This window comes from Brassica oleracea, chromosome C7 (genome assembly GCF_000695525.1).
Source record: "Brassica oleracea var. oleracea cultivar TO1000 chromosome C7, BOL, whole genome shotgun sequence".
Lineage (NCBI taxonomy): Eukaryota > Viridiplantae > Streptophyta > Magnoliopsida > Brassicales > Brassicaceae > Brassica > Brassica oleracea.
Genome location: NC_027754.1, coordinates 45,649,721 through 45,664,019, shown reverse-complemented (window position 1 = coordinate 45,664,019; position 14,299 = coordinate 45,649,721). Strand labels below are relative to the sequence as shown.

The window sequence follows — 14,299 nt, the reverse complement described above, 5'->3', positions numbered from 1 at the left end:
ATATCTCAAATATCTGAATTAAATTGAAACCAAACCGAACCGAAATTTCCCAGTATCCAAAAATGTGTATTTTTATATCCAAAATATCTTAATCCAACGGGAATCAAACCGAATAGAACCTACATGAACTAATCCTAACCAAATTTCTCTCCGGTTTGTAAAATTTTATTCTCGACCGAAACAACCGAACCGAACCGAATACTAAATACACAGTCCCTTCTTCCAACATTCCCACCATAGTTCATTTGATTGCTCCTAAACCCCTAAGAAACCTCTCTCTCTGTAGCCATGGAGATGCACGATTCGTTACAGATCCACAGATTACCCCAATCGAAGTACGTAGACGGAGTCAGATGGCTCCCACAAGCCTCCGCCTTGAACCGTTTCTTCGCGGCAGCCTACCACGACCCGGACTCCGAATCTTCGTCGATCGAGATCCAATCTCTCGACCCGAACCCGAACAATAGCCCCTCGGTCGTGTCGCTATCCTCGTGGACTTCGCCTTCACGCGTTTCGTCGCTCGAAGTCGTTGGCGGCGGCTCCTTCAAGCCTATGGTCTCCGCGGCCACGTCATCCGGCTCGGTCCATGTACTGATGGTTGATTTGGTGGAAGGAGGTGTGATTGGAGAGGTTTACGCGGCGGAGGGGGAGAGGTTCCATGTGGGACGCGTGGAGGGTGTGGATTGGAGGGAGGGGGGAGAGTGTGTGACGGTTGGGGATGATGGGAGAGTGAATGTGGTGACGGTTGTGAATGGTGGTGAAGGGTTGAGGTACAGGAGGGTGTTTGATGGGAATGGGCTTGTGGGTTATAGAGCTGTGAAGTGGGCTTCTCCGAGTGAGTTTGTTACTGGTGGGTATGGTTTTGGTTTGCAGCTGTGGGATCAGAGGAAGGCTGGTGAAGCTGTCTCGCAGCTGAAAGGGAGCTGGTGAGTTCTCTGTTATCTTCGTGGTTTAGTTTTAGGTTGGTTTGGTTTTGAGTCACTGGCTTGTTTGCTCTTCAATGATATCGAACCTGAAAGCTTGTTCATTTGCGTTAGAACTTAGACCACACTCTTAGCTAGTAGGATGTGAAAAGGTGAATCCTTTTTTAGCATGCATATACTGTGTTTCATTTGATGATGACATTGCAGGTTTCAAGGAAAAACTTCTGCAATTGTTCACTCCATTGATATTCATCCATCACGAAAGCACACTTGCATTGTAAGTACCCTTTTTGTCTGTGTGTGTGGTGTAGTAACAAATCTTATTAAGTTCTTAGTTGTTTGAAGTTGAAGAATCTCTTCACCATGCATTGATGAATGTGAGAACTTTTAGTTTGATCCATTATATTTGCCAAATTTAATGTATGTATCCTGGGAAAGTAATCTAAACAGGAGATGAAAGTGAATCATTTGGTTTTGGTGTTAGAATCTTAAACCTCCTTGTGGGTTGTGGCTAGTAGATGTCCTCTTGATACATTATACTTAGACCTTCACTATTATCAAGGACATTTTCTTTCGCATATACACAACATCAACTTTAGCGTCGTTGAGTATTGCCAACACCAGATAGCATTTTAGTATCCCCACAAGTTATAAGCGTGGTCTAATAATTTTGTTTTGATGTGATGTGTTTAGGCGGGAGGCTCTTCTGGTACTGTGTTTGCTTGGGATCTTCGCTGGCCTAAACAGCCTATCGTCCTCTCTGGTGTTGGGGCAAGTGAGGGTATAAACAATCCTCTGTCTGAAAGTGAGGTATGGGAAGTTCAGTATGACTCATACACAAAATCCAACATCTCGTCCTCAAGGATTCTCCCTGTTATGACCTGCTCTGAAGACGGGATCCTTGGTGTCATCGAGCAAGGTACTTAAGCCTTCCTACTACATTAGTCTTCGTCCTTGTATACGATTTACCAAACTGATGTGGCATCTTCTTTTGCTCAGGGGAAGAACCGGTCGAGCTTCTGGCTGAACCTTGTGCGATAAACAGTTTTGACATCGACAGACAGAATCCACAGGTGAAAACATCATCCAACTCAATTTCAACATCTACTTAGATCAACTGTGTTCTGTGTTTTCTCAGTCTGGTGCATTGGATTGCTGCAGGATGTGATATGTAGCTTAGAGTGGGAATCCATAGCAGTCTTCTCAAGGCCTTAGCAAAGAAAATCAGGTCATCAATGAAGGAAAGCGAGGAAGGTGGTAGTAATAGATGGTGAGAGACAAGTTTAAGGACAGAGTTTGTATTCATCTAACAATCTGTGCACAAACAGAGTTTGTATTCATCTTAAGTTTGTGATCTCAAAGATTTGGAGTTATGGCTGGAATTTTACTTCTGAAACTGTCCCTGTCGCTGTATCATTTTCTTATGTTTACAGACACAAGTCTAACCTCGAACCAGTCTCTGACACGTGACAAAACAGAAGTCGGCCACCGTAGGTCCCACCGGAACTAATACTTGGCCCTGTAATGATGATGAGCCGTTGAATCTTAGAACCTCTCTTTTTGTTTTTCTTTAAAGATATTAGAATTTAAACAACTAGAAGTTTTCAAACTACAATCAAAGATGAAAGGTGACATGCCACACTCAAAATTAAAGATCACATTAAGGCTTTAATCATTCAAAGATTACTTCCACCAAATATGTTCCAGCTCCTTTTGTTTGAGATATTCCAGCATTTCATCATTTTTTATTCACTGCTTTTCTGATACAGTCCTCTTTTTTAAAAAAGTTCTATTTTGATACTTTCTTTATGTTGAGAAGAACTTTGTTCTGTTTATGTTCTGAGATATCTTTTCTAGCCTGAACTACTTTTGATCCTGGTAAGGAAGCATAATGATTTTATTTTTGTCTGGCATGACTATTCTGACTGAGAGATTATATTCCCTTTTTAGATCATTCCAACTTTGATTTGACCAAAGTTTCTTAGTAATTCAACAGAATATTTATCTCTTTTATTTGAAGCATTACCTCTGTTCAAAGAGATTAAACTAGTCATCACTCTCATAGGATCTGCAAGTTCATCAATCAAGCTCCCCTTCTTCTACAACTTATCAGGTACAATAAGATTCTTCTGCTTATTTTGGTGTTCTTGAACTTTTTATGGGATCACGAAAGTTATTACAGAACATTATGTATAAGTTTGTTTTCTATGTTGTGTGTGTTGTGCAGAGACATGGTTGAACGAAGCCACAGCTTTAAGTTACCAGGAGCTGAGATAAATGATCTAAGAATGGCTCTTTATGAGCGCAAAGAAGTAGTTGAGAGGCTCCAAGATGAGTTAGAAGCAGAGAGAGAAGCATCTGCCACGTCAGCGAGCGAGGCTATGTCAATGATTCTCAGGCTGCAAGGAGAGAAAGCTGAGCTAGCCATGGAAGCTGAACAGTACAAGAGAATAGTCGAAGAAGAAATGTCTCACGCTGAGATGTCCTTTGCGCTCTTAGAGGATTTTATCTACCAGAAAGAGGTTGAGATCACTGCGCTTGAGTATCAAGTGGAAGCTTATAGAAACCAGCTTTTGAGCTTGGGGTATAGTGACTTGAATAGCTTAGATGATGTTAAGCTTCAAGGGTCATTGAGTGATAGGTCTCAAACACCCTCTCCAGAGTTGGTAGATGATCTTTCTATCCCTGTGGAGAAGGAAGTTATTGAGCAGAGTTTGGACTCACAGAAGAGTTCCTTAGATGTGTATTGGGAACAGATCAAGAAGCTGGATGAGCAAGTGAAAGAGCTTACACATTTTAGAGACTCGATGCAATACAAGAGTTCAATGTCTGAATCTCGAGTCAACAAGAGAGAAGAAGATGTTGCAAGCTCATCAAAGGGTTTGTGTAAAAGTGAGGAAACTCTGGTGATAAAAGTTGCAAAGCATGCAAAGATGGATAAGAAATCACCTAAACAGACAAGAGACAGAAGCGGTAAGAGAAACCGTGGAGAGTATCAAGCTGAACTACAGAGGTTGAGACAGAGAGTAGAGAGGCTTGAGAGGGAAAGGACTAAGACTGAGCCTGAAACTAGTGGAGTGGTTAAGGAAGAAGAGATTAGTCTAGTGAGGGAGGTGAAGGAGGAGGTAAGTTCTGTGCAATCATCTGAAGTGAAACGCTCAGATAGACTGGAGAATCTACAACCTTGGATTGACCCATCCATTGTTTCCATTCAAGAGGTATATTCAGTCAAATTTTAACTAGTAAACTTTGGTTAGTATTTTATTAGTATTATTAACAAATATTTGGCATGTTTACTGAAACAGGCAATGCTTTACTTTTGGCTATGAGACAAAGAAAAGAAAGTGAAAAGAAGATTTTTGTGTTTATGTTGAGTGTTTGTCATTGTGTTCTGTTTTTGTTTGCTTCTAGCTAAGAAGCTGTATGTAACTTTTCTATGTAGGTTGCCTTTGAGTAACACATACCAAAAACATCATCTTTGTATATTTTTGTGTGTGTAAATATCTATTGAGAAGAACAAGTTAAGACTCATTGAGTGATAGACAATGTGAACTGTTTTCTTTTTCCACCAAGTTATCAAAACCAGCACTAGAGATTGAAAGATTGAGACTTATTCATAACATGCAACATATTGGTTTCTATGGTGATTTCTAACCGATATATTGATTTATATGGTGATCACAGTCTTAAGATAAGCACACAAATCTCTTGAGGAATCAAACCCAAATGCATGAAAATGCTTCTTCAAAAGCCCTCTTCTTGCTTATCTCTAAAGAAAATCCTCCAGCGCGTGGAGCTCTCTCCGCTTTGATCCTCAACATTGCATCGTCTTCCACAGAGTAGTAACGTTGATGATCTGCTCTTCCTCCTCCTCCTATAGGTAGAGGTTGTGGGCCCATTCCCGTTGGTCGTGGAGCCTGAATGTATGCAGTTGCAGCCGTAGTCCCATGGTTTGAAGACTACAAATGCATACAACAACAACAACAACAAAGGTTTCAGCTTTTGTCAGAAATCTTCATCTTCTTGTCAATATAAAAAATTATAACTCTATTAACCGTAACAGTATCAGTTTGTGGAGGTTGGGCCTTGCAAGCTGCCAAGGCTGCAGTTAAATCCTCAGCCTGTTGAACCAAAAAGCATGATCTCATATCTTTTCTTCTACACATTCATCTAATAACCAAGATGAGCTACCAAAGGCAATTTAGTTACCTTGCGGGCGCGATTAACCATGATCTGTTCAGCATTCTCTTGAGAGTATCTCTTAATCTTCTCCTCAATGGCCCCAACATTGATTCCATCTACCAAATAAAATACTGTGGAATGGGAGATAATATATACTCACACTGGTCTTGTCAACACATAAACAAAAGAATGTAAAGTGAGAGACTAACTCATGCACTCCACTTCTTCCAAGTAGTCATTGTAGTCCTTAAGCGCTGAAAAATCCTCTTCCCGCTTATTGTATCTGCATAATATGGATTCATCCGTGGGTTCTATGTCACACCATATATGCAACAAGAGAAAAAAAGATTGGGAAGAAGAATACATCGCAGAGATCCTCCTTCTGACGTTTATTTCCTTGTTGTGATGGCTAGAGTTAGACACCATCACCATGATCGCTGCTGTTTCGATTTCTTCTCCTGTCCTCTAGCCAAGAAGCACATACACGAGTTTAGAAAGTGGGAGAAGCAAGCAACCAAAGGAAGAACAAAAAAAACTCCATGCAGATTGGTAATAGAATCAGTCTTAGGACCTCAAATTCAATAAGTTCAAAACTTTCAATCACACAACGTCGTATATCTCTCAACCCTCTGGGTCCAAGTTCCGACCAATGTTGCAGAAATAACCAACGGAAGATTTTTATTACATCAAGGTTATTTTAAATTTGGGCTAAGGGCTCATGGGTCAGAGTCAAGCTTAACCTTTTTATATTTATTTACGTTTAGACCCCTATTTCAATACCAATTCTATTTTATTACCCAATATTATACTATTTTACTAGTTCATACCTTTTTTTTTCGCAACACTAGTTCATACTTAATTTTCAATTTCTCATGAACAATGCGTGTTATCTTGATGAATATATATATTGGAGTTTGGATTATATGATGATAGACACTTAAATAGAATCCAACACTAAATGTTTCAAAACAGCGTTTAAAGCTATTATATTATTATCTTAACTAGTTCATACAAGGACTGCAACTTTCTGACTGAGAATCACACAACTCATCATGAGTCACCAACGAGTTCAGACTTGTCGCTTCTGATGCTGTTCTCTGGAGTTGGCAATGAAGTTCCAGATATAAAAGCCTGGAATAGCGCAAGAGCCTCCTTCGGTCTATGCAAAGGAACTTCATGCCCTGCACCTCTCACAGTCACAAAGTTTAGACCATCATACTCCTGAGTCCACCCTCCCACCTGTTTCATTCAAATCATGTCCCCAAATTTTTAAAAAGGTATCAAAACATAACAAGACTAAGATTCTCTTCTTTCTCAATTGAGTTTGTTAATACCTGTCCGTCTATGTACCAAGGACCATAGGGACTCACTGGGTGAAGTTTTAGTGCATCTATGCTGTACCGAGTTGATGTAACTGGTACAACAGCATCTGCATCTCCACTGTTACCAAATAACACAACACTTTTTAACTACCAAAACGGCAAATAACTTTAAGAAAATTCATAGAGAAAGAGACCTGAAAACCCATATACGTAGCCCTGCAGCTATAAGCTCGTGGTAAATGTTCAGAACCGAGGAAGGAGAGTCCTTCCAGTTTTCACTCACAACATCACTGCAAAAAACCAAACCTCTCCTGATCAGAAACTGTTACAAAGCCGAGTTCTAAGATATAGTAAGTTGCATTTTTAACCTGCAAACATCCCATTTGGATGGTGCAAGTCCCGGTGGGACATGGAGAGCTTCTTGAACCTCCGGAAGATTGAAATACACTTTAGAGTGTTTCATCGTGCAAGGATCGTACTGTTCACTCACACGGCCACCTACTGCTCTTTTCTTCAGCAACATCTTTGCCTGGGAAGCGTTGGCAACACAGGTTGGGGTGAAGACGCTGTATTGGTCTATCTCACCTATCTCCATGTCCATTATGTCCAGAGCCTTGAGACACACTTCGGATGTGTGAACAAAGGGTTCCAAACCGCACTTGAGTTTCAGTAAGCTGTATGTTTGGTCGGAGATGAAACCCAAGGTCCAGATATACTGGTAAAGACCGAGGCTGTCATGGTAATCATCCATCAGCCCATTACCTACCTGTAAACAAACATTCATGAGAACTAGCCACAGAGGGATTGATAATGAGGACAGGCAAGCGCTCACCATGTAACCCATCAGATTAATGGTGTTTTCGCCAGACGCTTGGTTATGTTCTACAATGGCTTGACTCAGCTGAGGAATGTAATGCCCTGAAGCAAGCCAGAGAAGATTTGAGAGACAAAAATGAAAAGAGTAGTAATAAGTAAGATGAGCTTACCTGCATAGCTCTCCCCAACTATGTAAAACTCTCTTCCTTTGAACTCCGGATAAAGCTCAACCCATTTCAGAAGAAACTGCAGTGAGTCTTTCGCTGTGCAAAATCATAACCTCCCCACTCATCAACAAGAGGATCTAAAGAGACAGTGAGCTTAAAAGAAGCTAAAATCATTACCAGTTCTCTGATCACCATTGGTAAGCAAATCAGAAGAAGTGTTTGAGTATGAATAACCAACTCCAACAGGTGCATCAAGGAACAAAATATTCGCAACTGCAAACAAATAAAAGGTTGTAAGCTTTGTGAATCATAGCTCTCTTATGCAACATACCAACTTCATTTACCTTGGTTCCAAGAATATTGATTAAGGTAAAGAGTCTTCCCATCTGACTTAATGTGGAACGGTCCTATCTCTTCTGCTTCACCAAATCCAACAGATGAACATCCTGGCCCTGTAAGTAGAGAAAATTAAAATAAATAAAAATCTTAGACACAGACAAAAAAAAAAAGAAAAATCTCCCAATTTGATTACATTTTAAGGAATCAAAATCACTCATAACTACATGAAGACAAAAATGGAAATCACGTGTAACAAGCAAAAGTAATCGAATTCAAACCAAAGTAGCTACAAGACAATCTCCAAAAGTACAAATCAAGATCCATATCATATAAATATAATAGTAGCGTGCATAGTGTGATTGAAACAGGTTCAATGAGTTCTAGAAAATCCATTGAGGCACTACTGAATGTGCTGAAAAGGAAAGGACTTTCTATAGGAATTACAAAAAAAGGAAGAAACTTTAGGGGTTTTTGGTTTGTGTCAGCAAACCTCCGTTGAGCCAGAGAACAAGAGGCTTAGACGCAGAATCTTCAGCAGCTTCGAAGAACCAGTAGAAGAGTGCTCTTCCCAGCTTCTCATTAGTGGTAACGAACCCCGAGTAGTGAGCAAAGTCTACATCGAAATCCTGACCAGGCAATCTCGAGACCCTGTCCTGTTCTTTCTGAGACAAGACTGCTTCTTCGCAGTTACAGAAACGGGCAATCACTAAAAGAGCGATAGCGAAGCAAAACCATCTGGTTTTAGCCATTGTTGTTTTTGGTAATGTTGAACTAAACTTTCTCACAGTGAAATGATAGAACGATGATCTCCTTTGTGCAATTTAAATGACTCGCAAGCTTTAGAAAGCATGTGGATGATGACGTCAAAAGCTTACTGACTTCTCCAAAAGTATCGGACTTTAACTTCACTCATCGTGCGTGTGTCACTCACTCATCTTGCGTGTGTGTGGTTTGGTCCTAACGAATTTGGCGTTTAAAGCGGTTGGTCGAACCGCAAATGACAATACTTCGTTTGCGTATGTATAGATGGGCTTTTAAGCCTGTACCCAATCCTTGTTTGGGCCTAAATGAGGACTTCAAATATATGTACTGGAATTTATGTATAGATTTGTAAATTAATTGAACAAAAAAAAGTAAATTAATTTAATTTTGTTTAACTGGAAATTAATTTAATTTGGTATGATAACTCTCAGTCATAGATAACTCTCAATCATAGAACCATAAAGGGACTGAAGCAAAAAAGAAGTTTTAAGGGAATCAAACCCTGAAGGGACTGAGATGAAGCACAAAGTGCTTGATGGAGCGCCTTTGGAGTTGGAGGTAGACAAAGTCATGGTTGTTGTAAATCGGAGTGTCCTGCAGCTGTATGAAAGCTGTGCCATCCTCCAACAGTGAAGACCGTGAAACAAACAAGAAGTTGTAAAACTGGAAAAGAAAATCCAAACATGAAGAAGAAGAAGAAGAAAAATGACTAACATTGGGTAGAGAGGGAAGAGACAAAGACGGGTAGTCATAGAGACCAATGGCTACCGCCGAAAACTTCATTGTGTTGATAAGGGCAATCTCAAACTTGGTATGAGTTCGATACTGAGCAATTTTGTAAACATGCATGTTTCTGACAGCAAATTTAGGTTGAGGAGGAACAGTTGGACCAAGATTCGGATATGGGATGAGCCCGCTGAGAGGAAGACCGTATTGCAAAGCTGGTTTAGCCATAAGGAGGAGACTGGAGAGGGAGAGAATTATCAGCCGATAGATTAAACATTCTAGACACTATCATGAAGAAGCATACTCCATGCTGGTGGATCAATCCTCGGACCCTCAAAAGATAATTGAAATGCTTTACTAGCCCATGGATCCAACACGAGTTTCCCTCTTGAATAACCATAGCTTCGTCTACGACAAATGCATATCCTTCAAAGGGTCTGTGAGGTGGAATTCTGACTCCCACCCAGGTTAACAGAGAGGCCATATCAAAGAAACCTGGAACGAGAGAGAAAAGAAGACTGACTGCTAATTTGGTTTTTTTCGGTTTAGAATTTTATCTCAAATATTGGTTTAGGAAAGAGGAAAAAAATATCATGACAGCAATGTTAAAACTTAAAACTCTAACGGATGACCATTAAAAGAACAATATGAATTAAAAATTTATAAAGAATAAAAGATAATAGAAATGAAAGGTAATATTTGTTAGTTATTGTTTCTTTCAGATTTGATAAGAAACAAATTTGATCTAAAATTATATAAATTAAGAGAATAACAATGGCCATATGTACTTTGTAAATGGTGTAAATGTTAATAGAAAAAATGAATTGATTATTCTTCATTCATTTGGATACCATTTAGATTCTTAGTTTGATTTTTTAAAAAAATCAAATTATGCAATCCCTATCAGATTCATTTGGCTTTTAGTTTCTTTATCAAGGCCCTAAATTTTTTTGGTTAGAACATTAAAATAAGTCGTTAACACCGACAGTCATATTCATCTGAAGTTAGTCGGTAATGGATAGTTTTGACAACTTTCAGAGGATCAAACTTTAGTCGGAGTTTGGGTCTCGGAAACTCCATTTGTCGGGAATTAATCGGTAAATTCCGACACAATGGCGTGGGAAGTATTTGTCGGAAACTGGTCGGAACGTTCCAATAAAATTCCGTAATTTATACTCTGATAAACTTCCGACAACTTAATATTTTTAATTTAAAAAAAACAAAAAAAAAAGGCAAACTCGAATAATATTAAAATTACAGAATATTCATTACATATAAAGAAATTAAAATAAAACTTCTATAAACCATAAAACAAAAATAAAAATAAAAATAAAACTATATTATTAGTTATTACGGATAGTGCCGGTTCAGGATGCGAGTGCGACGATGCCAGCGTAGAATGTGACGGTGACGGCGTAGAGTGCAACGGACAAAAAAAAAAGGCAAACTCGAATAATATTAAAATTACAGAATATTCATTACATATAAAGAAATTAAAATAAAACTTCTATAAACCATAAAACAAAAATAAAAATAAAAATAAAACTATATTATTAGTTATTACGGATAGTGCCCGTTCAGGATGCGAGTGCGACGGTGCCAGCGTAGAATGTGACAGTGACGGCGTAGAGTGCGACGGTGCTGGCGTAGAGTGCGACGGTGCCGGTGTAGGGTACACGGTTCCCGATGTAGTGGGCGATGGTACCTATGTAGGATATGAAGCTGGCCGTGACGGTGGCGGTGGAGTGAGAGGTGACGGCGGTGGAAGGAGTTGCATAGTGGCGGTGCAAGGAGATCAAGCGCGGTGGTTTAAGGAACTTTGGTTTGAAAAGCAATACAAGATCTGAAAGAAACAAAAAAGAAAGGGACGGTTTAAGCAGGAAAGAAGAGAAAATAGTAAGAGAACGAAAAGAATGGTGAAAATCGAAGCAATGAAGAGAAGAAAATGATAGAGAAATATGATACTGGACGTGTAGATCTGGAGAAGAAGGGACTAGAAGAAGTAAAATATAGATAAACCCCTTAACAAAAAAAAATGAAAGTGAAATATAGGAATATTAAATCTCTTAAAATAAACACACTTAGTGGATATGGAAATTGTGGACCACAAAAATTAAGTTTAGTTATTATTAGTATTATTTTCTTTCGGTATTTCTTTATGCAAGTACCAGTAGTATTATTTTTTACCAGACAACGCCGACAAACATTTATCTGGAAATTAAACTGAACAAGATCTTACGGTGACAAAAATAATTCACTTTAATACTGTCAACTTTTGCGATGCTACTCCAACCAGATACCGAGAATGCTCATATGTCGGTACAATCCGAGAGTCTTCCGATAAAATTACCCAGAAATTACCGAGAATGCGTATTTGTTGGAACTTATTATTGTTTCCGAAAATATTCCGACAACCTTACCGAGAAATTACCGAGAAAACTTATTTGTCGGAACTTGTTTTTGTTTCTGAGAAAAGTCCGACAACCTTACCGAGAATTTGTCGATCGTCTATTTTCGTCCGAAAGTTTCTACAAATTTCCGATGAATTTGAAAATTCCTCAACATTTTCTCGGTTAGTCGTTGGAGATTTTCCGAGAACTTGGGTTATCGGGACTTTTCGTCGGAGTCGGTTACGTTTTCTTGTAGTGAATGCACTAAACTTGATTGTGCATAATTTTATAGTACTATTAAATCAAATCATTGACGGAGGCACATAAAAAAAATTCATCAATGGTACCTTATGTCATCACATGACATATTATAGCTGCTAGTAAGGTCCAACATCTACTCTATTAAATCCAATTACTTGATTGACATGCATACCAAGTCAAGATAAAATCTCTGAGTTAGATAAGTGTGTGAAGAATTTGTGGAAGTGATGGGTTACGATGGCTCTGCTTGATTCTGAATCAAAATCTAAGCGGTCAAATATACTAATCTCACAAGATTCTCTTTAGCTCATGCCAACTTAAATCATATATTATGTTTGTTTCAGGTGGCATCACATATTGTGTTACATTTGTTTGTACATGATTACTATACACTAACGATCCTGGATTTTTATGTGTGTTTTACGTTGTATTTTCGATATATAAAACTTCAAAACATTTGTTTTTAAAATAACATGAATATTAATAAATAGCTCTTAGGATATATTGATTGTGGGTTTCGGGTGAGGACCGTTTACAACTACTATTACCCGGATAGATGAATAATTAAACTATGTGTATGCTTGAGTCTTGGAAATGTCTTGAAGCATACTATAAATGCATAGTATAAATGTTGAATTGATTACTTAATAATTTAGATTTTGCTCTAAGTAAGTTCATTATCTTTTAAAAAGCCATACCTTTTGTTTACTAATACGATTACAATTTAACTAATAAATATTATTTCATGAAAATATTTACTAGTCTTATAGAGTATTATAGTGAACTTTCTTATAATTTCAAATTTTCATTTCAAGTCATTATTTTAATATGTCTATAACTAGGTAAAAAGCCAAACTAAAGGTGATATAATATAATAGCATTGTATGTTGTAACATTTTCTCGTAAATTTATTTTAGTGGGGATACAAATGATATAAAAGGGCACTAGGAACTATGGAGATATTACATCCATTCTCAATCATACTTTTAAAATTAATCATTGTTCCTCAATGAATAATTCCTTGATATTTTACCTTATCAACTTCCAGAAGCTTAGACATGCGGTATTAAAACACCTTCACGTCTTTTCACTTGAAAAATATAAGTAAACAATACTTGCCTTATTACCAAATGTATTATGAAAAATAAAACAGTAATAGTATCTATGATTTTAAGACTGGTAATTGAGTTATACAAAGAATGTTTTGGACCTTTTGATGAGAGCGTTGAGTCGATGAATATGTTTTGATATTTTTACAGAAAAAAAAAACAGAAACAAGAGCTTTCATGCTCTTGCGTATATTAAGCTATTTAATAGTGGGTAAGTGTGTGCTGTTTTACGTGTTTTATATTCTTACAGACGTAAGGAAAAATGATATTTATAGATCAAGTTAACAAACACAGCAAAGGCAATCACCAAAAAGAAAAAACACAGCAGAGGCAATTAGCTAGTAAATCATATTCATTCCATATATTATATATGTATTTAGAAATTCGATACACCATATGCATATCACTCTTTTTGTTTATAACTATATCTAAGAATTATATATTTGGTAAATGCATAGAAGAATACAAAATTTTCAAAGATTCCCATGTGGAAGCTCAACCAATCTGATGCTAAGTACTAGCCTTTGGAATTATGTGAGGTGTTATCTTTTTGTCCATAGCTATTCATAAATATCATTAAACAATCAAGAGGTGGTCCATATACACCTTATTCTCGTGGGAAACTGATACATCTATAGAGTGCAACATATGACTGTGATATCTAGAAAAATGCAGTTATTTGCATAAACTAAAGCGAAGGGTCTCCAAAACGAGAAAAGATTTAGAAATTAATTTATTATTTACTCCTACTCAAAGCCGTGCCTCCTTTCACCAAAAAGAAACATTGGCTTAGGGCATCATTTTTTTCAGAACAACACTTAATACCATATACCATATACCATATATGTAACTAGTACTTACTAATCTCAACTAATAATATATACTTTCTTGCTCTATTTTCTTTTTTCTTTTTTTGTTTTGTTTCTTATTAACTGTAAATTGGGATACTTTGGAGATTTTTTTAGTCGAAACTCTGAAGATCTTTTGAAATCTCTTTTCTCAATGCACTACAAGAAAACAACGGCATACTGAGGGAAAAAATCGTCGATATGTCGTCGGAATAACGCTATTCCGACGACATACCGACGAAAAAAGTCCTCGGAAATAACTCCTCGAAAATTCATCTTTCCTCGGAAATCCCTCGGAAATTTCCGACGGAATTCCGAGGAAACCCTATTTCCTCAGAATTTCCGAGGACCACAAGTTCGTCGGAAATTCCTCGGAATATTCCTAGGAAGATGTCGTCGGAATATTCCGAGGGATAAACTTCCTCGGAATATTTCCAAAATTAAAAAAAAAAAA

At 37.8% G+C, this 14,299-nt stretch overlaps 4 protein-coding genes across 6 annotated transcripts; 2 read left to right on the top strand and 2 right to left on the bottom strand.

Annotated features, from left to right (window-relative positions):
• Positions 1-229: 229 nt before the first annotated feature.
• LOC106303617 (nuclear pore complex protein NUP43) lies at positions 230-2,319 on the top strand. Its single transcript, XM_013739905.1, has 5 exons — positions 230-926; positions 1,131-1,200; positions 1,617-1,842; positions 1,923-1,996; positions 2,085-2,319. The coding sequence occupies exons 1-5, from the start codon at positions 289-291 to the stop codon at positions 2,136-2,138; spliced, it is 1,062 nt and encodes a 353-aa protein (XP_013595359.1). The 5' UTR covers positions 230-288; the 3' UTR covers positions 2,139-2,319.
• A 184-nt stretch (positions 2,320-2,503) lies between these two features.
• On the top strand, positions 2,504-4,385 carry LOC106307082 (calponin homology domain-containing protein DDB_G0272472-like). Of its 3 annotated transcripts, none has more exons than XM_013743944.1 (4): positions 2,504-2,801; positions 2,989-3,036; positions 3,151-4,141; positions 4,229-4,385. In XM_013743944.1, the coding sequence occupies exons 3-4, from the start codon at positions 3,155-3,157 to the stop codon at positions 4,250-4,252; spliced, it is 1,011 nt and encodes a 336-aa protein (XP_013599398.1). In that variant the 5' UTR covers positions 2,504-2,801; positions 2,989-3,036; positions 3,151-3,154; the 3' UTR covers positions 4,253-4,385. The 3 variants fall into 3 exon arrangements, with proteins under 3 accessions (XP_013599398.1, XP_013599397.1, XP_013599396.1); XM_013743943.1 differs by having other exon boundaries at positions 2,944-3,036; positions 4,229-4,384; XM_013743942.1 differs by having other exon boundaries at positions 2,920-3,036; positions 4,229-4,384.
• Positions 4,386-4,518: 133 nt separating this feature from the next.
• Positions 4,519-5,537, bottom strand: LOC106303439. The gene is made up of 5 exons (XM_013739706.1): positions 5,470-5,537; positions 5,315-5,388; positions 5,133-5,260; positions 4,979-5,044; positions 4,519-4,882 (listed from the first exon to the last, which is right to left on the bottom strand). The coding sequence occupies exons 1-5, from the start codon at positions 5,535-5,537 to the stop codon at positions 4,640-4,642; spliced, it is 579 nt and encodes a 192-aa protein (XP_013595160.1). The 3' UTR covers positions 4,519-4,639.
• Positions 5,538-6,037: 500 nt separating this feature from the next.
• Positions 6,038-8,638, bottom strand: LOC106307081 (serine carboxypeptidase-like 29). Its single transcript, XM_013743940.1, has 9 exons — positions 8,240-8,638; positions 7,755-7,862; positions 7,588-7,683; positions 7,414-7,506; positions 7,260-7,345; positions 6,796-7,193; positions 6,622-6,717; positions 6,440-6,545; positions 6,038-6,344 (listed from the first exon to the last, which is right to left on the bottom strand). The coding sequence occupies exons 1-9, from the start codon at positions 8,496-8,498 to the stop codon at positions 6,156-6,158; spliced, it is 1,431 nt and encodes a 476-aa protein (XP_013599394.1). The 5' UTR covers positions 8,499-8,638; the 3' UTR covers positions 6,038-6,155.
• Between the last annotated feature and the right edge of the window lie 5,661 nt (positions 8,639-14,299).

Coding starts and splice junctions, on each gene's coding strand:
- LOC106303617 (XM_013739905.1), top strand. CDS start 289: ATGGAGATGCACGATTCGTTACAGATCCACAGATTACCCCAATCGAAG. Junction 1,201..1,616: donor CACGAAAGCACACTTGCATT/GTAAGTACCCTT, acceptor TGATGTGTTTAG/GCGGGAGGCTCTTCTGGTAC. Junction 1,997..2,084: donor TCGACAGACAGAATCCACAG/GTGAAAACATCA, acceptor GGATTGCTGCAG/GATGTGATATGTAGCTTAGA.
- LOC106307081 (XM_013743940.1), bottom strand. CDS start 8,498: ATGGCTAAAACCAGATGGTTTTGCTTCGCTATCGCTCTTTTAGTGATT. Junction 7,684..7,754: donor TCAATATTCTTGGAACCAAG/GTAAATGAAGTT, acceptor ATTTGTTTGCAG/TTGCGAATATTTTGTTCCTT. Junction 7,194..7,259: donor TTAATCTGATGGGTTACATG/GTGAGCGCTTGC, acceptor GTTTGTTTACAG/GTAGGTAATGGGCTGATGGA.
- LOC106303439 (XM_013739706.1), bottom strand. CDS start 5,537: ATGGTGATGGTGTCTAACTCTAGCCATCACAACAAGGAAATAAACGTC. Junction 5,261..5,314: donor GGAAGAAGTGGAGTGCATGA/GTTAGTCTCTCA, acceptor GACCAGTGTGAG/TATATATTATCTCCCATTCC. Junction 4,883..4,978: donor CACAAACTGATACTGTTACG/GTTAATAGAGTT, acceptor ATGCATTTGTAG/TCTTCAAACCATGGGACTAC.
- LOC106307082 (XM_013743944.1), top strand. CDS start 3,155: ATGGTTGAACGAAGCCACAGCTTTAAGTTACCAGGAGCTGAGATAAAT. Junction 4,142..4,228: donor CCATTGTTTCCATTCAAGAG/GTATATTCAGTC, acceptor TTACTGAAACAG/GCAATGCTTTACTTTTGGCT.